Below are 24,166 nucleotides of genomic sequence, written 5' to 3' on the forward strand. Positions count from 1 at the left end.
AGGAGGGCTGTTCGCACACAATCCAGGGCAACTTTTGATGCTGGAGCCTCAGGAACGCAGCAGCAGTACTCCCCGCAGGACCTGAGAGACCTGAGCAAAATAAATGGCTGCATGTGGCCAGACAGATGAGCCAAAAGTATGGGCATGGCTTTTTACACGAGGGGACATAGTGTGCCGTTGCAAGAGGGTACTAATGTGCCTTTATTTAAATAGATCGCATAGTGCTCCCTGAAGAGCAGCAGGACAGATTACGATGGCTGTGATCAGGGCAGAAAGACCCTAAGTTGTCTGCGGGGAGCAGGCGAGAGGATGAAAGGCGTCCCTGTGCAGGAGTGAAGGGCTGCTTCCCCGGCAAGCCCTGTAGCACCAGGCTGGCACGAGGAACGTGGCTGCGGTGTTACCTCATACACAGCAGTAGTTTTACCTCAGACATTTTTGCAGTTACACCTCAGACACAGAGGCAGTGTGACCTCAGACATGGCAGTGGTGTGACCTCAGAGACCCTCATGGTGTGACCTCAGACATGGCAGTGGTGTGACCTCAGAGACCCTCACGGTGTGACCTCAGACATGGCAGTGGTGTGACCTCAGAGACCCTCACGGTGTGACCTCAGACACGGCAGTGGTGTGACCTCAGAGACACTCATGGTGTGACCTCAGACACGGCAGTGGTGTGACCTCAGAGACACTCACGGTGTGACCTCAGACACGGCAGTGGTGTGACCTCAGAGACACTCACGGTGTGACCTCAGACACGGCAGTGGTGTGACCCCAGAGACACTCATGGTGTGACCTCAGACACCCCGTGGTGGTGTTACCAGAGGCACAGCAGCAGTGTTACCTCAGACACGGCAGTGGTGTGACCCCAGAGACACTCACGGTGTGACCTCAGACACGGCAGTGGTGTGACCTCGGACACCGTGGTGGTGTTACCTGAGGCACGGCAGCAGTGTTACCTCAGACATGGCAGTGGTGTGACCTCGGACACCGTGGTGGTGTTACCTGAGGCACGGCAGCAGTGTTACCTCGGACGTCGCCATGTTGTTACCCCAGACACAGCAGCGGACACCTTGGTGTCACCTCACACACCATGCTGGTGTTACCTCAGTCCCCACGGCGGTGCTACCGCAGACATGGCGGCGGCATTGCCTCAGTCTTCGGGCTTCACCTCTGCCCCCCCAGGCCCTGTTAGCCCAGGGCAGACGGGCACAAACCACTTGCATCCACCTGGCTCCCTGCAGCCTCCCCGGGACGCAGGGTCGGCCTTGGCCTCTTACTGACTGCCGCTGCTCCACCGGGGGCCCGGGCGGGGCGGACGGGGTTTGGAGGGACTGGGGGTCCCCAGGCCCGCGTCCCCACCGACCCTGGGGGCTGACGCCTCCCCTCGGGGGACAGAACTTTGCAGACGCTCCCTAGGCCCCACCGCTGCCCTTGACCTGGCGAAGCGGCGCGCTCCGCTTTTCGCCGCGACACTTGGCAGACGCTCCCTAGCCCCTAGACGGGGAAGGCGCCGCTCCGCTCTGCGCTTTGCGGGGCGGCGGCACTTGGCAGACGCTCCCCGGGCCGTTCCTCCGCCTTCGCCCTGCGCCGGAAGCGGGCGACGCTCCCTAACCCCTCCCGCGGGGGGGTCGCCCAGGTAAACATCCAAGATGGCGGCGGCGGAGAGCCCAGGCCCGGCGGCGGCGGCGGGGCCGGGGGGGCCGCGGGGCGCGGCGGAGGCCGACGCCGACGGGATGGGCCTGACGGACCTGCCGGGGGAGCTGCTGGAGCTGATCCTCTGCTGCGACGTGCTGGGAGCCGCCGACATCGGGAGGGTGTCGTGCACCTGCCGCCGGCTGCGTGAGGCGTGCCAGCCCCGCGGCAAGGTGTGGCGGGAGCGCTTCCGCCTCAGGTGGGCACCGCCGCCTGGCACGGCACGGCCGGGCCCGGCACGGCCCTCCGGGGGGCTGCGCTGGCCGGAGGCGGCTCGGCGAGGGAGGGCGAGGGGCGTCCGCGCGTCTCCTCGGCGCCCGGGCGGGCCCTGTCAGCGCAGGCCGGGCCCCACCCGAGGGGTTCGGGTGGCACAGGGGACGGTGCCCTCCGTCCCCTTGGCCTGAGGGGGCCTGGGTGCTCCTGGGGTGGTGGAAGTGCACCCCACGCACCCCGTCTCTGTCTCTCTTCCCTTCCCGGCTCTGCAAGGTGCATGCTGAACCCCTCATGGGTTGGACGAGCCCTGCGGCTCTCTGCTGTGTATCTTCATAGATAGGGGTGAAATGTGGGTGTCCTTCCCGAGCAGGGATGGCAGGGGCTGTTGCAAGGCTGCTTCCCCTCCTAAATCCCGTGGGGTGGGACCAGGCTGAGCCTGCTGCTCGGAGGAGGCCAGTCTTTGCAGCCCCTCGCTCGGAGGGGGCCAGTCTTTGCAGCCCCTCGCTCGGAGGGGGCCAGTCTTTGCAGCCCCTCGCTCGGAGGGGGCCAGTCTTTGCAGCCCCTCGCTCGGAGGGGGCCAGTCTTTGCAGCCCCTCGCTCGGAGGGGGCCAGTCTTTGCAGCCCCTCGCTCGGAGGGGGCCAGTCTTTGCAGCCCCTCGCTCGGAGGGGGCCAGTCTTTGCAGCCCCTCGCTCGGAGGGGGCCAGTCTTTGCAGCCCCTCGCTCGGAGGGGGCCAGTCTTTGCAGCCCCTCGCTCGGAGGGGGCCAGTCTTTGCAGCCCCTCGCTCGGAGGGGGCCAGTCTTTGCAGCCCCTCGCTCGGAGGGGGCCAGTCTTTGCAGCCCCTCGCTCGGAGGGGGCCAGTCTTTGCAGCCCCTCGCTCGGAGGGGGCCAGTCTTTGCAGCCCCTCGCTCGGAGGGGGCCAGTCTTTGCAGCCCCTCGCTCGGAGGGGGCCAGTCTTTGCAGCCCCTCGCTCGGAGGGGGCCAGTCTTTGCAGCCCCTCGCTCGGAGGGGGCCAGTCTTTGCAGCCCCTCGCTCGGAGGGGGCCAGTCTTTGCAGCCCCTCGCTCGGAGGGGGCCAGTCTTTGCAGCCCCTCGCTCGGAGGGGGCCAGTCTTTGCAGCCCCTCGCTCGGAGGGGGCCAGTCTTTGCAGCCCCTCGCTCGGAGGGGGCCAGTCTTTGCAGCCCCTCGCTCGGAGGGGGCCAGTCTTTGCAGCCCCTCGCTCGGAGGGGGCCAGTCTTTGCAGCCCCTCGCTCGGAGGGGGCCAGTCTTTGCAGCCCCTTCCGCAGCCAGGCACTTGGATTACCCGCAGTCCCCAGATCCAGCCTGGGGTCTGGCAGCGGTACAGACATAGGGCCACATGCACACTGGGGTTGTTGACTGGCCTCCCTGGGCCCGCTAGCAGCTTCCAAAACAACTGCCAAGACTTGTCCTTTTGCAGGGCTAATGCTTTACAGCAAAGAGAGATGTTTATTTGTAGTGCTTTTAGGAGAGCTGTTTTCACAGAAACCTTTGGATTGACTCACTGCTTGTGAGGTTAGTTTCCCCCAAAGGCTGTCACAGGGTACCTGGTGAGGGCATAGCTGTGTTGTAATCAGTGCAACTGTTAACGCTTTAGCTGGGAATAAAGCATGAGCGTTATATCGTTTATGCTACGCTGGTTTCAGCAGTCCTAGAAATACCACTCCTTCACTGGGGCCGCCAACCTATCTAGAACAGGGCACGCTCATCTGCTACCTGGTTTTGTTCTGGCACAGGAGAAGTAGCAATATTGCTTTCTCTAAATGCCAGTTGGCTTCTAAAATTTAGCGTAGCTCAAATGAGAGGATTATTCTCTTTTCACGGTTGAAAACGGCTACTGAACAATTACAGTTTCCGCAATTCACCAAGCTATGGCTTGGGATGGCTGGCCAGATACTTTGACCAATTTCTGAGGCAAACTTGAAGGTTTGAAAGTGGTTCAGATCCAACAGCCGAAATTGAATGTGGTAGGTGATTAGCACATGCTTCTGTCCTCTTCTGCTTTGATAATAGAACTTTTGGCAGGAGTTTGCACATTGACCTTGTTGTCCTGGCTGGATTCCATCGTGAGTAATTGCACTTTATCTTCCTAAAATTTTCAATATCATTTCAACCCAAGAAATTATTCTTTCTCATCCTAAAATAAATGATTGTAATTGTTGTTACAATGGCTGCATTTCAGCGTTAAATGAAAGGCTAGGGATCCATCAGGCGATAGGTTGTTGTGTAATGTGAAGTTATTTGGTTAGTCTTTGACTTCATTTTGTAACTGCGCTTGCAGTGTAGTTTTATTATTAACTGGCAGTAAAATATCTTCTGTGTGTGGGTGAACATAACTCTGTGTTTTGGTCGATTGGTAATCATTTTTATACAGAAGCAGTGATTTAAACATCTCACATTCTATTCATAAAGGTAAAAATACATAGATATATAAAAGTGTGTGTGTATATATAATACACACATATACATAAAACCTGAAAAGAACCTAAGGCAATCCATGTAGTTGAAGGAAAATGTTTTGTAAAAACCAGTAATAATTAACAGAATTTCAAAATGTGAAATAACCCCCCCTGTAAATTACAAGAGGCCTTTCTCTCAGCTTTCTTTCCCATGCTGTCCAAAACATTTCCATCTGCACTGATTCTTCTTCGTGTTTCATACACAAATGGTCTTGAATAGTCAGAATAGTCGTGGGTATTGCTGCGCTGGCACATATTTTATTGCCCAGGGCTGTGTTGTGGCAGCACATGCCCACTTTATTAGAAAAGCTGCTGCTGCTAATAGCCCCCAAAACATTACCTGAAGTTAGGTTTTCAGTTGAACCTTGAAACGCTTCTTAGTAAGCTATGGAACATGTTTTAGCTTTTGGACTTGAAGATTGAAGACTCAATAAAGCAGGTACAGCTTTCTTTTACAAGAAAGGTGTGGGGTTTTTTTTAAATAATTATTTCGTGTATTAAAAATGAACTGCAAAAGCATTTAGCTGCAGAATTCTCTGTTTTCCTCCAGTAGATGTTGCCACCAGCAAGGGCAATAGAGGGAGCTCTCTTCTGTGCATCCTTTTAATTAGACCCACAGGGTAGCAGGAAGAACTCAGGACAATGAATTCTCATTCCATTAGATGACAAGTTAGCTTACATGTGATACATCTTCAGAATGGCAGGGGGGTTTTTTATTATAAAACTCTGCATCTCTTCTACTAATGTGATACCTATGTTTATCTTGGAAAGCTATGGAGGAAATCTCAAAAGTGTTTAAGATGCTTAAATATTGAAATACCTGGAGTATGAACCTTTTGAAGGTTTTCTGTTGGCAGGCTTCAGGAGAGCTTACTTTTAAATAACCATTAATACACAAATGAAATCAGTTGGATTTATGCTTTGATGCTTGAGTCAGTCAGTGGATTAATTTATACAATCACGTTTAAAGTTGTCCTGTGTCTTGGCAGCATCTCAGCTCTTCAAGTCATGTGGTTACAATAAGAAACGTTTTACTGGTCTGGAGGTTCTCAGTGATGTTGAAATACTAATGAACCTTTTCATTTATGTCTTGTTGTGTAGATGGCCATCGCTGCTGAAATACTATAGCCACACAGATGGTGTTAGCTGGCTTGATGAATACAAAGCACGGCACAATGCTGGTCTAGAAGCCCAGAGGATTGTAGCTTCGTTCTCCAAAAGGTTCTTTTCAGAACATGTAAGTCATCTTCTCTGTATGTGCAACAGCCTAGCTACTTGTTTAGTACTTTTTATTTGTTTGTCTTTTCTCTCTCCTCACATCTTTTCAACTATGCAGTCAGAAAGTTTGTATTTCCTCACTTTGTGTGAAAATGCTAGATCACCAGCCAAAAGGGGGGAGAGAGTTCAAAATCCAAAGGTGCAAACTGCGTGGAGTCCAAAGCACACTCTGCATGTCACATTCAGCTGTTGCCGCTGCAGCTTTAAGAGCTCTTCGCTCACTGCTGCGTGTTCAGACCTGGCTCTGGGAACTTCTGAAGGACCGATGGTGTGTTGACACATACCACAGCCTATGAATTTATCTCGCTGCAGACCTTGTGCAAGGATATGTTCTGTGAGTTGTCAGAAGTCATTTGAAAACAGGACCAAGGCACAATAGGTTCACTGAATTGGAAAGTATATTATTGAAGTTCTTTACTTAGCCATGACAGCGAGATGCTTTTGCGTTCAGTGTGAAAAAGGTGAAAATGTAGTCTCTCAGAGAGACTTACTTGCATGTGGACCAACAGTTATTTCATTGTCTGTTTACTTAGTTGATGGCTGTGGGTTTCGGCTAGCTGTACAGTTTGGGTCAACCTGAAATTCTGTGGAATAGGTATAAATGCTGCCCGTAACTTTGCCTGAATTAAAAAGTTCACACAAGAGTCAGTAAACGACCACCCCTCTGTGGCTCCTTTGCGAATATGTTGCGGTCCAGTAGAGAATTCCCCTACGATATAGGAGACCTGTGTTGAAATCCTCTTATCTGATTTTAAGCAAGGGTTGGCACCTAGGTTTTCACCCCTGGAGAAAAAGGCCATGGGGCCAGTAGGGTATGTGGAGATGCGTCTCTCTTAGCTGTTCTTTTTGAACTGTTCCACTGTAGTTGCAGCAGATAGACATTTGACCATGGCGAAATGTGTGTCAGGGCATTAACCGGGGGCAGATGCTCCTGGATTCCTACTGTTTTGATCATGTGTGCAAAGACTATTGAGAGACCGTTCAGCAATACCCAAAGACCTAATAATTAGGACCATCTCCTGTGGGGCTAGAAACTGCAGCTTGATTCCCTGCTTAGAAGTGAGAGGAAGAGACTTTCAACCTAGTTCCACTAGATCCTGCGGAGTGCCTGCTAAGATACAGTGTGATGGGAATTGCTTTTTCCTTACTCTATTAGTCTGTGTCCTATACTGAAAAGCTTGAAAGCAAAAAGATTTGTTACAGTTCAATCAAAGCTTAAAAAAGAATTCCAAATTCTGGAAGAAAATAAGTCTTCTGAATGTAGATACATAAGTGATTGTTTCAAAAAATGCTGTTCTATCAACCAGCTGGTAACTCTGGGTTAGCGCTCATCATTAATCAGATGAGGTTTTTAAGTGTAAGTTTGAGGCTGCAATGAAGGCTCCTGCTCCTTCATTCCTTCCCCCAGGAGCAATCTGTGACACTAGGGAGGATTTGTAGAGGTTCAGTCAACCACAGGCAAAAGTTGATTCCGCCTTAAAATTCCTTTCAGCTTGGGCCCAGCCTGCATAAGATCCGCTATGCTTGCGCTGGTCCGTAGACCCTCGGTAGGAGCCCTAGATGCTGCAAAAGTTAGCTCAGATTGCTCTAGGGTGCTACTGGTGTTCTCAGTGGATCCTTGTAATAAATTGATGGAGTGGAGACTATGAATATTTGGTGAGCTGGATGTTTTTAAGAGCATTAAAAAATAGAAAAAAAGTGATTTTGAGACTTTTTATGAAATTACATTCTTTTGGAAAGAATCTGTTGGGCTCTGCATAATTCATTGTCTGGTTTGACAGGTCCCCTGTGATGGATTCAGTGACATTGAGACTCTTGGGTGCCCAAGTCATTTTTTTGAGGATGAGCTGATGTGTATCCTTAACATGGAAGGAAGGTAAGAAAGAGTGAAGGGTTAGAAATGGAAGGGTTTTTTCCCTTTCACCAGTTAAAGGAGAACGGTACTGTGGTGAATGCCTGACCTCAGCTTCTGTCCTTTTGTCAGTCGCATAAAACAACATCCCCAGGCTTACCGAGGCTGGGAAGTATTGCTATGTGTTTAACTTCAGAACAAATTTAATATTCTCAGGAAAAAACATGTAAACTATTCTAAGAGAAGGAGGTCCTCTGGCTTTGTATTGCTGTTCATTGCTTCTTTCCTTGCTAGTTCATGACGTCTCTCAGGACATGTTCCATGTACGCTCTTCTCTGCAGTAGTTGTGGCTTAAGAAGTTCCCATCCTCTTGTTCCTTTTTTGTTTAAATCTGGATCAGTTTGCTGAACTGATTTGCAGGATGGGCCCGCAGCACCAGGGGGAAGCAGGAATACTCAATGAGGATTGCTGCCATGAATCCTTGTATCATGAAACTACAGCTTTTTTTTTCTTGTTGCTTTTCTTAGCTGTAGTAGGTTGGTACAATTTTTGTCCCCAAATAAGCAACTGAGTTTTAATTCAGCCACTGCAAAATTTGCAGTTCTGTAAATTATTCAGACAGGTGAAATGCCAAGCAGGTAAATAAAACTTCTGGTTTGCATCTGCCTAGGTATTCTCATCACCATGGTTAACACTGGGCAAGATGAATAAATTGCTGCTTTACTTGAAGGTTTGTCTGCTGGTAGTGTATAAACCATGCTGATTTTGCTGTGATATGAAGCAGTGATAGATTGCTCTTAATGGAGTCTAACAGCCTTGATTAAAGGGACTGTTAGTAAAGCTTGAAAAAACATAACTGGAATGGCAATCATCTCATTTTTGCTTTTTTCACATCCATTTTATTACCTTCTCTATTTGAACTGGGACTAAACCTCTCTCATTTAACAACTGGTTAAAAAGCTTTTGAGCCTTTGCACTGGCCAAATGCCTCCCCATAAAGCAGAATTGATGCTAATTACACCCTGATTAAGCTGTAGGCATTGCCATTCAGGAGCATTAGGCTAAATCATTTCCCTGGAAGATATCCCAATAAAGCAGTTGTCCCTATTGAGCATCCCGGTTTATTGGAAAAGGATAAAGTATTATGAGGTTTGATTGTTCTCCTGTCCAGTAGGATGGAGAAGGCTGATGTGACCTGCAATCTGGAGGAGAGGAAATGTAAGCAGGGAAAGAGTTTTTTTTCTGAAGAAGGAAACTGGACTTGTTTTAAACACATGGCGAGGGCAGAGCCTGGGAATCAGCAGAATTCTCCCTTTGGGTTTTTTTGGGGGCCAGGGCTTTGTGCCATTCCTAACTCTTTGGTATAAAAGTGCTTGGTGAGGCACTGGGTAACCCATTGCTACAGGCCAGGGCTCGCTTAGATGCATGTGATTTGAATGCCTCTGAGTTGGTCTGTCACATTTCAGATGACCTCTTCAAACCTGACCTGGATAGTAACCAGCTCTCTATTGCTGCTTTTTGGGCCCTCTGCCTTCGCTTGTTAATTTAGAACGTGAAGGGGCTTTACTATAAAAGCTGTAAGGTTTCGGACTGTGTAATCTACAGGCCAACTGTTGATCTGTTCCTGCCTTTTCAGAGCAGCAGAGGTGTTTTTCCTCTGGGGATTTTTTTTTTTTCTTCTGAATACTATTGGACCTACATTCATGTCCCTCATCGATTTCTTTTTAATGGTGAGAGGATACTTTAAGATTGATTCTGGAGGGATCCAGTCAGACAGAGGGCAATGTTTTATGAATAAAATACAGGATTTTAATCAGGTATTCCTGAGATACTTTAATTAGGATCTGTGTTGTTTCCCATGATACTGTACCGTCTCAAAATTATATCTTGGCGATAGGATAAAAATCGGAGATGATAGGAGCGATGTTTTGCAAGTGTCTTATATTGTGGTTTTTTGATGATGAATTTCCTCTTGATGTTTACCTTTTTGGTTGACTCTTCAGTGACAGTGGTGTTGTCACACTTGTTTAGAAAAGCAATAGTCTAAATTGTAAACCTGTATTCACTGGAAATCAAATGTGCACCCTTAATGTGTTTGTTTAGGGCAATACTACTTTTTGTATTTAAATGTGCAGGAAAGGTCTCACCTGGAAGTACTATGCAAAGAAAATTCTATACTTCCTACGGCAACAGAATATATTAAAAAATCTGAAGGAGTATCTTCAACGCCCGACTGATCGGCAGTCGTTTTTGGAGGGTAAGTCATTGGCAGAAATCCCAGGTAGACCACCTAATGACAGCTTTCCATCATTGTTGTTTTGCTTGGAAAGAGCCTGCCTTGCTTATATTTCAACTAGCCCTTGGACAGCAACTCAGAATTAAGTTTGGATTTTGATGTACCTGATATCCTCAAAAACTTGCATCAATTGCATAGTGTTGCATGAGAATGTCAGGATTACATTAGCTTCTGTCAGTGCTGTGTGCTTGAATAATTGCCCATGGACAGATGAGCTGAAAAGCAATGGAGAAAATGTTAAAACACTTGCATTTGAATCTTGAACAATGTGTTGAGGAAATCAGCAGTAGCTCAGCATCCTAATTATCTGACAGTGCAGAAGCTTTTTAACTGTGGCCCATGGGCTGAATACAGCCTAACAGACCAACTGATCTGATGTCGAGTCAGGTCTTTGCTATCTCCTTTCCCAAGAGATCCTCAGATAAGGGCAAGGAGCAAGCTGCAGGCAGAGGGAGTTGTTGTCACAGCTCATAGCCTGTGCGCTGTGGCTTTGTCTTAAGAGCTGTCTGACTGCTGGATCGTTGAAGCTGTGCAGTATAGAGTTGGGGAATGGACGGAAGTCCAGTCACATGGAGGGAAGGCACGTGCAGCTGATATGAAGACAGAAGAGGCTTTTCTGCAGTTCAAGTCCTCAGTCTGGTGGATTATTCTCCTGTTCAAGCTTCCTATCGAGAAGACAGTCTTCTGAATGGATTGAAAGCATTAGAAGAGTCCCTTACTCTTGGAATATATCTCAAAAATATCATACGAAAGAGTCTCTAACACCAAAGCTGGTTCTTGTTAGTGGCAATAGACTTTGAAGAAGGGTCTGTGTTAGGCCAAGAAGGGAAAGCCAAAAGTGGCTTTTTCTGGAAACAACCGAGACAGTTAATTTGTGACTTAATCATGTGGGTCACAAATATATGCATTTGTCTGCCATGGAGGTACTATTAGAGCACCAACAGGTAGTCTTTTGTGAAGTTTCACCTGGTCAGCGTGAGGAACACTTTGGGGCAGGGAGAAGAAGACATGGCTTGGGGCCCTGCTGAAATCCTTGAATACAGGCCTGTCATGGAGGTGCTAACAAAGCAATGTAGGAAGCTGGATGAGGTATGATCCATGCAGAATTCTTGCAGGTGAATACAGTTGATTCCAAAGGTTGAAGAGTATGGAGACTTTGGAAAAAGCAGTGGTGACAAGATGACAAGGAGAAGATCCTGAGAAAGGGCTATTTTTTTCTTGCAGAAGTTTGACGGAAGAGGCTTGGGCAGAAGGAAAAGGAAAATCTGTTCTGTTATAGTGGGTTTCTGACATGAAGATGGAGAGCAGGCATGGAAGAGAGAGATGAATGTAGCAGAAAAGGGAATGATGAGCAAGAATGATAGCTATGGAGGATATGGCAGGAAGAAATCAGAACTGAAATAGAAGCGAAGTTGAGATTGTTTCAGGCTCTGAATAAAAAACATTGGAAGTTGGGAGGATGCCAGGAGATGCAGTGTGACAGGGGAGTTGGCTGGTTAAGCCTGGTCTAGCAGCATACCTGCTCAATGTACGAATCTAGTGCTTTCCCTTTCAAGATGGTGGAGAGGGGAATGCTGAATTTAATTGGCATTTATCATGTCAGCTTATTCTTTGCATTTTACATGATAAATCCAATATACGACTGCAGATTTTAAAAGGAAAGCTCTCGTGTTCTGCTGCAATTGCTTGCTGCATGCCCGGAATTTAGAGTAGATAAAAGTAAGCAAAGAAAAAAAACTGAAGTCCTGTTTCTTATATAGTTTGTTTATTCCAGGTGCTGTTTTAATTGACCAATACTGTAACCCGCTGTCAGACATCTGCTTAAAAAGTGTCCAGGCACAGGTGGACGATATCACAGATAAAGTGCGCAAAGTCCTGCGGACAAAAAATCCAAGGCACCCCAGCTTGGCTTCCAAGGCAGGTACTGTACAGAAACATGTGCTTTACTGCAGAGCATTTCTGCAAGTCACAGGCAGACAAGGTGAAACAGCTTTTGAATTATTGCAGCTTAAACAGCTGTTGTTCTTTATCCCCTGGCAAGCATATTCTTTCATTTGCTTAAACCGTCATTCAGGAAACGGCCATTTGTTCAGCCACAGGGACTCAATAGCCCAGGATTGTCAGTCCATCTGATTTTGTCTAAGTAAAAAGAATTGGAAGGGGAAGTCGTCTTTTTTTTTTTCCCCCCATTTGTCCCTGAAGTCTTAAGTAGTCCTGATATCTGTAGCAGAGCTGTGGGACAGGGGATTGACCTCTTTTCCTCTGCAAGTCTCAGAAAGTAGGCAGCAATAGAAAAGGTACATACTTTAACATCTCCAAAGGTCAGGCAGCATCTTGCTCCTTGTTTTTTATAAGCACTATCTAATGTTTGCTGTCTTTCAAAGAGAGAATCATAGAATCATAGAATGGTTTGGGTTGGAAGTGACCTTAAAGATCATCTAGTTCCAACCCCTCTGCCATGGGGCAGGGTTAGAAAGTTGCCACCTTCCATTAGACTGGGTTGCTCAAAGCACCCTCCAACCCAGCCTTGAACACTTCCAGGGATGGGGCATCCACAGCTTCTCTGGGCAACCTGTTCCAGTGCCTCACCACCCGCGTGGTGAAGAATTTCTTCTTGATATCTAATCTAAATCTACCCTCTTTCAGCTTAAAGCCATTACCCCTTGTCCTATTGCTACATGCCCTTGTAAAAAGTCCTTCTCCAGCTTTCTTGTAGGCCCCTTCAGGTACTGGAAGGCTGCTAGAAGGTCTCCCTGGAGCCTTCTCCAGGCTGAACAACCCCAACTCTCTCAGCCTGTCTTCATAGGAGAGGTGCTCCAGCCCTCTGATCATCTTCGTGGCCCTCCTCTGGACTCTCTCCAACAGGTTCATGTCCTTCTTATGTTGGGGGCCCCAGAGCCAGACGCAGTACTCCAGGTGGGGTCTCACGGGAGTGGAGAAGAGGGGCAGAGTCACCTCCCTTGACCTGCTGGTCACGCTTCTTTTGATGCAGCCCAGGATACGGTTGGCTTTCTGGGCTGCACGCGTGCACTGCTGGCTCATGTTGAGCTTCTGCTCACCCAACACCCTCAAGTCCTCCTCAGGGCTGCTCTCAATCCATTCTCCGTCCAGCCTGTCTTTGTGCTTGGGATTGCCCCGACCCAGGTGCAGGACCTTGTGCTTGGCCTCGTTGAACTTCATGAGGTTCACATGGGTCCACCTCTCAGGCCTGTCGAGGTGCCTCTGGATGGCATCCCTCCCCTCCAGCATGTCGACCGCACCACACAGCTTGGTGTCGTTGGCAAATTTGCTGAGGGTGCACAAGCAGTCTGCCTGTATCTGTATATCTGGAGTGGCCAAGCTGGGATTCTTCAGCAGTGAAAGCACACTTCCCACACCTGGGCAGTGTGACATGTCCGGCTGCAGTCCTGTGCTGGCACAGGCTGGTTAGGATCCAGTCCTCCAGCTGCAGAAGGAAGCGAGGCATCACTATTGCACAGCTGAGGTGCCGGGCAATCCACTGAGCCAGGCCATGCAGTGAGTGGAATGTGAGGGCACTGCCATGGTCAACTCCAGCCGGTCTCTTGACTATTTGAATTGAGATGACTCTCTTGTGTTCTTAGTCCGTATGAAGAATTTTGATAAAAGGTTCATTGCGTAAAGGTTAAGTAGACTTGTGTTCTCAGTCTTTATTTCAATGCATGTGTTTTTAGGAGAGGTCCTGATTCCCGAAGTGGAGCTTCAGCGGCAGGTACTTGATGCTATGAATTGTGTCCTATATGAGCAGTTAAAATACAAAGGAAACGAACTGGATTACTATAACTCCCTGAATTCATACATTCACCAGGTACGTATATGTTAGGCAAAAACTAAGAGGCTGCAAGGCTTGAGACATTCTCTTTGTGGTGTTTATTTGTCCGACTGTAGTCAGGCACATAATTGTCTCTGAAGAACAACTTGCTTTAAAGTCAATATGATGTCATCTTGTAGTGCATATTCTGTCAAGTTGGTGTATTTTAATTTGTGAAATCAAACCTTGGGATTTTGTCTTTTTCTTAATATCCCACATGTTTTTATCACATTTTTATCCCCCAGGTTTTGATCCGCAGGACAGGAATTCCCATCAGTTTGTCTGTGCTTTATTTAACAATTGCCAGGCAGCTAGGAGTCAAGCTTGAACCAGTCAACTTCCCTAGCCATTTTCTGCTGCGATGGTGTCAAGGAAAAGAAGGGTAAGTCATCTGCTGAATTTTGAAGTTGTGTCCACAGTAATAAAAGCCAGAAAGCATTTACCGCTCCAGACCTGTACCAGAATGTTTAATTATTTTCCATCTGTAATTACAACCTATACGGAGGAAAAGATCAGATCTCTAAAGAAGTTTTCGCAGAATTCAGCTCTGCTGTTGAGGAATGGTAACAGATTTCCTGAGCGTGAAATAGTAGTAACCATGAGGTAATGTTTCTCTTATTTAAGAAAATTATGAAAAACTGAAAAGAAGAGAAAAGGTGCTGATTTCATGTAACCTTTCATACAGAACAGTTGCTAGAGACCATTGCTGCTGTTCTGTGCGCTCATTTAATTAGCTGAGTCAGTGCGGGATACATCTTTGACCAATTTACATGATCAATTTACAGAAAACTGTGTTTTGTGAATGACATCAGCAGCCCAATTGAGAGCAATGGTTTTGTCTATATATACCCCTTTTGGCACTAGGCCTCAGATGCCATGTGCGTGGGCTCTGCTACACTTTCCAGTGCAGTGTCATAATATAATCTAGCAATAAATACAGCAAACCTAAAAACATGTGAAGGAAAGAACTGGCATGATGGAGTGAAAATGTCCTCTTAGTTTCTCTGTCTCTTCCCATGTATGTTTATCTGAAGAAGCAGCTAGGAGGAGAGAGAAGGTAGCAGGTAATCTCTCTTAAGGAGGGAGCTGAGGCATGAATGACACTTCTTTTAAAAACAAGCTTCAAAGTGCTGACAGAAGAACAGAGATTGCTTTACCATGAGACCCATCATCACAATTTAGTTTCCTTGTTGTTTCATTAGAAGCACAGATATTTTTGACTACACTTACATTGACGCCTTTGGGAAGGGGAAGCAGCTGACGGTGAAGGAGTGCGAGTACCTTATTGGCCACCATGTGACAGAGGAGTTCTATGGAGTGGTGACTTCAAAAGAGGTCTTGCAGCGTATGGTGGGAAATCTCTTAAACCTTGGCAAGCGGTGAGTTGAGGATCACCTGGCCTGTAAGGCCTGTGGAAGAAAGGGCCCGGAGTATACGGTCTGCATATGCGATACTGCTTATTGACAGTATTTGAGTGAGTGCTTTAAAAAGGCGTCAGTCACCCCAGGGGGTCTTGAAAATTCTCTATGTCATGTTGCATTGTCTAGTTGCTATTAATCACCTGCAGCAGTATTGCGTGGAAACAAGAATAGTTAGTAAAACTAGTTCCCCTCAAGAAAACGGACAGATCATTTTTTTTTTTCTCTGTGAAAAGCTGATAGGGACTGTCCACCATTCCCTTAAGAGCGCAGACCTTCGTTGTGATCTGGTAAGCACAACCCACATGCTCAAATGAGCAGTTTCAAAGGTACTGTTGGTTTGTAAAAAATCTGGTTTTATTTTCAAATGGCCCTGATAATCACTTTCCCAAGCAGCCATAGACAGAAATCACAGAGTGAAAGGATTGCTTTAGGTGTAAGTAAGCTAGGGGAACAAAAGCAGATTTCAAAAGGCAATGGCTTGGAGAGTGAATTCTCTGTGTAGGATTATTTGACCAAGTAGAATACCAGTGAAGTGGGAGGGTAGAGTCCAATCATCAGTTGTGTAGCGTTTTTCCTTCTGAGCAGGTTGTTGGATGTGATGAGTGACAGTCAGTGCCAGAGTCACTCTTACTGAATGAGCATGCCTGTACTTGTAGCATCATTTTTGGTGACTATCCCTGTATATCGGAGTACTGGGGATAGGTGTTGAAGAGTTAGCCTTACAATTGAGTTTCTTTTTTGCTGGCAGAGAAAGCACTGATCAGTCTTACCAACTCTTGAGAGACTCCTTGGATCTATACCTGGCCATGTATCCGGACAATGTGCAGCATCTAATGCTCCAGGCTAGGTTATACTTCCACCTGGGAATCTGGCCAGAAAAGGTACCTCGCCACTCGGTCGTGTGTTTTCTGATAGGCTAAGCACCACTAGCGGTAGTCTATTGATTTTTTTACTACGTCAGCTTGCATTACAGTCTGCCACAAGTTGTTTCTGTAATAAACACAATTGAACGAGTTATCACATTTCAGAGAATCAATTTCTACTATATGAAGCAGGGAAAAGAGGATGACGCTTGCTTGCTTGCCCTAGGGGCGACTTGTGAGCAGCCTCGAGTCTGAGTCGTAATTTATGATGTACTGCCCAAGTCTGACAGCTTATCTTGAAACCAATACTGTGGACTTCTAGCTGTAAGTTATAAGAGCATTCTTTTTGGTTTATGCCTAGATTGTGGTAGTGGTGGTAAAACTTGCTGGACTCATGTAAAAGGAGCAAGTACCTTATCTGAAAACTTGTAGGAAGTTATCTTTTATAAATATGACCCAAGCTGTTTTCTGAAACGTTAGCCACACAATCAGTGGCTCTTGTGAAAAAGCAACTTAATGTTCCTGTCCTTGGGATTCTTTCTTAATATCACCTTTATCATAGCAACTTGAGTGTTGCATCTTGTGAATGTGGGAAAGAAGGTGCCGAGACTTAAAAGTTGTCTAAGTCATCTAGATCATCCATGCCTTTCACTGAATCAGGGGAAGGCACAGGGAAGAAGCATGTAACTCAAAAAAGTATTATTTCTTTAGTGCGTCACTACAGCAAAGAGGTGTTCCCTAGTCAAAATTTCCTGTGCTACTTTAGTGAAGCTCACACACTTGGGCAATGCCTGTGCCATTTCCAAATGTGAGGTTTGGGTGAGGGGGCAGAAATATTGGCCGGACAGCTGAGCAGAAAACAAAGCTCTTTCACCAAATTAACTGAAGCATAGGACGGCTGGAGAAGCTGCCTTCCATTTGAAGAACAAACTGTGCTAAGCTTGCTGTTCCTTTCTTATGGCAGCAAGTTTTAGGCTCGCCACAGAAGAAACAGTACAAACTAAGAAATCGTGTACAGGGGGGCACTCACGGAGCTGAAATGGCAGCCGTACGTAAATAGGGGACAACGAAGTGAAACACTGAAAGATCTTCCTTCCTCTTTCTGGCACTCAGCGATGTGTTTATAAAGCACCAAGGCTTTACATACTTGCATTTTGCTGCCCCTCAGAAGGAATAATACAACACCACGGCTGAGTTTTACATGTAGTTTCTCTGCACCACGTTGCCAGATGCAGTGAAAATGTGTAAATTTGGACTTTTCAGTCTTGCATCCTCATATGCATCCAGTCATTCCAGGCTATCGGGTAGGATTGTAGCTAGCCAGAGAGAATGCTCTACATCTGACAGAACGGAAGATACCAGATTTAATAGAGGTCTGCCAGACTTATGGAAAGTGGTACAAAATCTTGAAAGTCAAGCAGAGCTACACAGAATGTTGTCCTAAATGTTTGCAAATAACAGTAAATGAAATTGCCAAGAATCTCTGGCAGCTGTGGTCACTGTGCTAGGCCTTCCCCTTTCTGTAGGGCTTTTCAGGATTTTCGCGTTCTTCTTAAGATGCCAGCCAGAGAATTAAGGTGGCCAAGAAGCCTGAGCTGTGTTTCTTCTTCTCATACCTAAGTACTCACCTGTTCTTTTTCTGAATTTATTTTCTTCACCTCTTGGCTGACGTTCATGCTCAAGAGCCTGAGATTTCTATTCCTCTTCTGCTGCTGCTCTGAACCAAAACTTCCAGCGTGTGATCAAGGAGACAGTCCTTTTGCCAGGTGCTAAAGTGTGTCAGATTTTGGAACTGTGGCAGCACTTGAGGTATTTGGTGGTGGGACAGAGGTATCTGTCTCTTCTCAACCTGTTTAGACAACAGTTTTGGTAAGCGCAAGAAAGAAAGAAAGAAAAAGTAAAACTTGCATTGCCTGCCTCTAACGAACTTGGCAGCAGATGTTCTGATAGCGTGCCAGAGGGTGTTGGTAGGCTGGTACTCTGGATCTACAGCATTTGCTGCTTTGAGAGCACTTCTAAAGTTAGTGTTCTTCAGTCATCCTGAGACAAGCAGGTTCTCTGTCTCTTGTTCACTATTACATGGTATAGCATCATAGAGGTTATTTGCATTTCCTTCTGTGCTGCCCTGTTTTTCCTCTGCCAGGCTCCCACAGACATGCTGAGGAACTCTTTTGTTCTCAAGTATGGCAGAAGTCATCTGGAATCACTTCACAGCAGCAGTTTGGGAAACTAGCAACAGTATTCTCTTAACATCTCGGAAACCTTGAAATGGTCTCAACAATGCCCTGTTGTCACAAAATGTAACGCAATTAGCTTGTATGACTTATTTTTAAGGAGTTACTGTGCTCGACAGTGCCCTTCCTTAGAAGTAGGGAGCTTTACAAATAGAAGAGGAGAAGACCGTTTGCAATTTCTGCAGGCTAAGGAAGTGTGAAGAACTCCTTGGGAGTATATAGCTAGAGCAAAGGTTCTCAGTCCTGTGTGGAAAACTCGTGTGGCGGACCTCTAGGCCTGGGCACTTAGACCCAGCTAACTTGAGAAATATTATCTGTATATATTTGTAAGTGTTGGACTGCTGTAGAGACTTGTTCTGAATCTGTCTTTTTGTTTTGGTTGCTGAAGGTTCTGGACATCTTGCAGCATATTCAGGCTTTGGACCCATCCCAGCATGGGGCCGTTGGGTACTTAGTTCAACATACCCTAGAGCATATTGAGCGCCGGAAGGAGGAGGTGGGACCTGAGGTGAAGCACCGTTCAGATGAGAAGCACAAAGAGGTCTGCTTTTCGATTGGGCTGATTATGAAACACAAGAGGTGAGCTCGTCAAAACCTTCCCCAAATTAGCAGGCTGTACTGTAACAACGAGCACAGAAGTGTTTGTTCTGACAGTAATGAGACGTGGTTTTATCTGCCAAGGAGGTACCTGGAATGGAAAATGCCAGGCACGTGCATCTATGCCATGTACCTCATAGAAAAATGGGAGCAGCTCTGTCTGTCCTTTGGGAGAGCAAGTGTATTCACTGCTGTTTGCTTGCAGAGAGAAGTTTGTGAGGTGACTTGTCTGAGTCATCATATATCACACAGCTAAAATTTCCACAGCCCAGAGCTCTCGAAGAAACATCAGTAATCAGTTAATGAGGGACCATGGAACAGAATCGACTTCAAAAAAGATTGTAAGATTCCTAAGACAGCTTATGAATCTTTCCCTGTGCTGTTATTACCCCATCTTCCTGCATTGCACAGAGGCTTTGTGTTCCTGTCTGTACTACTCTGCCAGAATGACATGGCAGCACTGTCTTGTTTCGGCCACTCCTCCAACTCAACAAAACGTCTGGAGCATATTGTAAGGGTGTCAGCAGTGACGGTTATAATACCTCACAATAAATCACATAAATAATCTGGTAATAATGATGGCTTTGTTTCTGGGAGTTCAGTATTGGGATTGCCCTGTCTGTGTGATGGGCACAGAAGTAATTGCACAACACAGTAGGATGGTTGATTCTCTCCCTATTTCTTGTTTCCTGTTCTCCTGGTTGCTGACTTCCAGGCTCTTTCCCATTTTCATTTCTTGCTCACATTTGGTTTTCCTTTGTTCTCAGCTGTTTGTTCCTGTCTATTCAGTCACCCCTAGTCATTTCCCCCCACCTCAAAATACACGCACTTACGCACACAATGTTTTTGAATTAATTTTTTTTTTCCTCTTGTCCTGTCCTCCTTGTGCCAACTCACAAGAGGCTCCTATCCTGTTTGTACTATATTAATCTTGAGGAAAAAGAGCTGGCTCTGGAGTTTTCACAGTCTTTGGTGTGCAATTTTTTTAATTAGATATGGCTATAACTGCGTGATTTATGGCTGGGATCCCGCCTGCATGATGGGGCATGAATGGATCCGGAATATGAACGTCCACAGCCTTCCACATGGTCCCCACCAGCCTTTCTACAATGTGCTAGTGGAAGATGGCTCTTGCAGATATGCTGCTCAAGGTGAGCAGGAGTCTCCTGTGTTTACTATCTGTTTGGAAGTACATTGGGAGAAAGGGATGCTTAAGTGATTAACTCTTTTAAGTATGAAACATAAACTGTTAGTTAAGGTTGATGTAGGGAAGGAAAATATCTTGAATTCATGGCCTGCCTTGTTTGCTCTCCATGAAATCAGTATTGCTAGGATTGAATGCTAAGGAGCACTCTGATTTCATCTTCTTTTGCCTTAGAAATGTATTTTGGACGTGATTGGTTTTATGGTGTAAACCATGACGGTTGCTTTTAGAAGAGGTAATTCAGCTTTTGCTGAAGTCCGAAGTTCTGTCAGCAGCTCTCGTTCTTTGAAATTATAGCTACACTTTGGGCAGGACCTCAAAATAGGATCTAGTGAGAGAGCACACAAACTTTGCTTGTCAGGGCATGGTTCTGAGCAGCTTTCATCAAGAGAACATATGTGCCAAGATCCCAGAGAACACAGGTAGCATGGTAAGAATGGGACAAAAGTGAATGTCTCTTCTAAACCCCTTTGCATTTGTGAAATCTCTATCATCTATTCTTTATGCAACATACCATAAGAAGGGAAATTCTTGTCTGATGATCGGAATATGAGCTTGAGATACAAGAAATGTTGAACTGAGGTTCAAAAGGGGAAAAAAACCCCTATATATATATGTCTGTAACTGTATGTTGTAAACAGTGTTTCTTTGCCTCATGTTTGTTGTTCTCCCTGTGATACGGAGGCATCCCATCCAGCTGGCAGGGCAGCTGCACAGCCTGGCTGTATTTTGCTAAGAAAAGTTGTGGAAGCTGCTGGAGGAGAAATGCTGAACAAAATGCAGTTCAGCTCTTTCACTGGGGGGTGCTCCCCAGCATGTTCTGGTCCCGTACACGAGAGCAAGAGGTGGTTTTACAGGAAGGGACACTCCTGCCTGTGTAGGTTTAAAGTGCAGGTGTTTCTCACTGTCCTGAGAGTTACTTTATGATCAGTAATCCAAAAAGATGAAGTGGAGACCAGGAATATTGCAGCTCAGCTTTATGGCTCATATTAGGCAGTACTTGGCCTCTCAGTCTTAAAAAACAAAAATAAATTCTTGCGTGCCATGGGTTGATATTAAAATATGCATCTCAATAAAAACTAATCAGATAATTGTCCACAGTGCTTCTGGGGCTGAGTCATCTCTTACATCTTTTGTCTAATTGTTTATAAACAAGTGTAATGCTGGCTGATTCCAGAGTACAGAGTATTTTAGCCCAGCTGTAGGTTGACACTGTTGTCTCTGTGGTACCCTAGATATTGCTAGGGAAAATTGAAGGGTTTGTCCTTGCTTGCTGAAATCTTGCTGCCTGGCTATTGAGTATCCCCTCTAAAATACATCCTCAGATCATTTGGAAAGGGAGTATTTCATAACCTACTGACCTGAGTTCAGGGAGGGGATGATAGTTTTTTACTGAAAGAATCTTAAACGAATCTGCATGCAGAGTTTTATCTAACCAGCTCGGAAATAACGCCAAGCTTATTACAGGTAATTGTACCTCAGTTGGAGTCCTTCCTGTAAACTCATAGGTTGAGCTGTAGCTAATTCCAAAACACTTGTTTCATACCGTGAGTTTGGTATCTACCTGTCCACTCTTGTCTGTCTTTTGTTTGCATTGTGGCAGCACAGGCCAGATACCTGTGGTTCAAAAATGTCTAGTCAGCATGTTTCTCAGACTCTCCACCTAGTGCCGAACTCGCTTGTCTCAGCCTCTTCCCCCCTGCCAGCTTCTGTTTCATCACTGTGTTTTTCCCTTTGTACACAGCTCACTGCTCAGCCATGCTTCTGCAGAGCATATTGGAGTGTAGATTGTTTTCCGCAGTGGTGCAGTATACGAAAAAGGCACTTCGCAAGCCCATAGGACTGCACCAGCCCACTGAGGTGTAGAAAGCTCTTGTGCTTTTGGCTGCACACGCTGACATACAGCAGCTTCAAAGAGCCTGTATGGATTAGTATGACTTGTGTGTGCTCCCTGTAGTGAACTGAATCGTTTCAGAGACAGATGAATTATTCCTGAGTGATGTTCTCTGCATCCCGTGTTGTTCCTGCCCTGCCTTGCAGATAAGGCAGGCTTTGGGACTTAGGCAGCTTTTGTTTCTACCTGTAATCTGGCACTGTGATGGAAAAAATGACATCATTTGGGGACTGCTGCAGGGCACCTGCACATGTGATTTACTGCTGGGCTGCCTCCCAGTCACACTGCTTTATACAAATACTGCGGGAGCAACGGGGCCCTCAGCTTGGGTCACCTTTGCGTTTTAACGCCAGTGCTTCTGTTATTTAACTGTTGTGCTTAATCAGGTTATCTTTTAGTACAAAGGAGGAAGTGGGGTGCTCTGGGAAAGAATCACCGTGCTCTGCTTGGGAACTTTCTCTTAACTTTGGGAAGGTTGGATTTGGAAAAGTTAATTTTGCTGTGTGAGACATGCTGGAAAACCAGGCTGGTGACTTAGAGCAAGAAAGCACTCGGCTTCTCTACCAGGACAACGCTGTGCAGTCGGCCTCACCTTGGAGCATTTGAGAAGGATCTCTTGTAGAAACTGATCTCCCATGGGATTTGAGGGTTCAGAGCTCGGTGCCGCAGCTTCTCCCTGCGCTTACAACCGAGACCTGTGACCAACAGAGTGGGAGCAGGTCAGCATCCTGCTACTCTAACCTCATGTCAGACAATGTGGTCTCAGGCATAAAACAGTTTTCACGCCACTAGGAAATGGGGTCAGCATCGATTAGGAGACGAGGCTCTGTGAGCAATTGTACTGGCATACTCTGTGCATGTTTTCCTGGATTAGGGTTTTTTCTGTAAAGGATCGGGAGGTGGTGTTTCTAGAGACAGAAACAAGACTTGAGAGAGGCGCAGGATTTATTGCCGTGTAGCAGGCCATTTCGTGTGGTGATAACTGATTCTTTCCTTTCCTAACAGAAAACCTGGAATATAACTCTGAGCCTCGGGAGATCCCTCACCCTGACATTGGCCGCTATTTTTCAGAGTTTACCGGCATTCACTACCTAGCAAATACCGAGCTAGAAATTCGGTACCCGGAGGATTTGGAGCTCACACGTGCCACAGTTCAGAAGATCTACAGTTCAGGCAAGGAGTGAGTGCAAAAGGCAGCGTGAGGACAGAAGCAGCTGGAGTGTAGCTTTACCCTCTTTGCAAAACTTGCGTGGAAGGCAAGTTTGGTGACAATCCTTTGGCTTAATGCATTGAAAACTGCATTGAACTTTGTAACTGGTGCTATAGCATCTTTCCGCTGCCTGCCTGCCCATTCTGGCCCAAAGGCACAGGGACACGTTGGTAGTTGAGGCCAAGCGTAAGGATCTTGCAGGGACAGTCATGCTAGGAAGTGTGTTGTCCTTTGGAAGGATTTGCGCATACTACTCGTTTTGTGATTGTCTTGCCTAGAAGGTTGACGCAGTGAGATCCCTGATGTGGAATACTGAAGAATGCCCTCTTCCAGAGAAGGAAGTTGCTTGTCCTTGCAGTGTTGTGGGTTTTTTGTTTGGTTGTGTTTTTTATTTGTTTTTTTTTTTTTTTTTAATGTATAACTCATGCAGGTGATAGTTTTTAAAGTCTCTTATGTTTCACTGTTGTCTTCTCCAGTCTGAATTTTTGGTCAGATTATCCTTCACTTCTGTAGTCTGATTGTTTACAGAGCTACCGTTCCGATTCTGAATATCCTTACGGGCCTGGGGAAGAGCCCCAGCAACAAAACCAGAAGCAGCTAGGCTTCCGGGAGTGGCAAGCGTAGTGATAACACCGAGGTCCAGTCAGCCCCTGCGCTGATAATACAAACTCCTAATGCAGAAGATGAGCTTCTAGCCCTTTTTCATGCCTGCTAAACACACCCAGTCCATGTTCTTACCTTGTTTTTTTGGTCTGTTCATCATGTATGTCCAAGGCAGGATCTGCAGCACGGCTGTGAGTGCTCCCAGGACGATTTTGAACCTCGTGGCACTGTTTCATGGAAGCCTTGAGGTCAGTGCCAGAAAACTTTGATGTATGGGGAGCTTCCACTCACTGCCATCTCCAATCTGTAGGTAGGTATTTATGCAATACAGTGCGATCGTGACTGGAAACTGGCCAATCCTGGAGTCAGCCGAACTGTGTATGGAAGAGAGATGTTAATTCCTGCAGCTTGAGGCCTTCTTTCTTTTTGCCAAATGAGAATGGATTTTGGGGAAGTGAGTACTCCGCTGCCCAGAAGGGAAGAGCTTTAGCAGCTCAAGGCACACA

General features: G+C 46.5%; 1 protein-coding gene across 1 annotated transcript; it reads left to right on the forward strand.

Annotated features, from left to right (window-relative positions):
- The first annotated feature begins 1,648 nt into the window (after positions 1–1,648).
- On the forward strand, positions 1,649–23,517 carry FBXO21 (F-box protein 21). The gene is made up of 12 exons (XM_059827899.1): positions 1,649–1,890; positions 5,481–5,616; positions 7,439–7,533; positions 9,645–9,766; positions 11,580–11,726; positions 13,498–13,631; positions 13,880–14,016; positions 14,837–15,013; positions 15,804–15,936; positions 18,541–18,731; positions 19,743–19,900; positions 22,853–23,517. The coding sequence occupies exons 1-12, from the start codon at positions 1,649–1,651 to the stop codon at positions 23,029–23,031; spliced, it is 1,851 nt and encodes a 616-aa protein (XP_059683882.1). The 3' UTR covers positions 23,032–23,517.
- Positions 23,518–24,166: the final 649 nt, after the last annotated feature.

The sequence above is a fragment of the Gavia stellata genome, chromosome 21, assembly GCF_030936135.1.
Source record: "Gavia stellata isolate bGavSte3 chromosome 21, bGavSte3.hap2, whole genome shotgun sequence".
In the NCBI taxonomy this organism is placed as follows: Eukaryota; Metazoa; Chordata; class Aves; order Gaviiformes; family Gaviidae; genus Gavia; species Gavia stellata.

Coding starts and splice junctions, on each gene's coding strand:
- FBXO21 (XM_059827899.1), top strand. CDS start 1,649: ATGGCGGCGGCGGAGAGCCCAGGCCCGGCGGCGGCGGCGGGGCCGGGG. Junction 14,017..14,836: donor TGGTGTCAAGGAAAAGAAGG/GTAAGTCATCTG, acceptor TTGTTTCATTAG/AAGCACAGATATTTTTGACT. Junction 15,014..15,803: donor CTCTTAAACCTTGGCAAGCG/GTGAGTTGAGGA, acceptor TTTTGCTGGCAG/AGAAAGCACTGATCAGTCTT.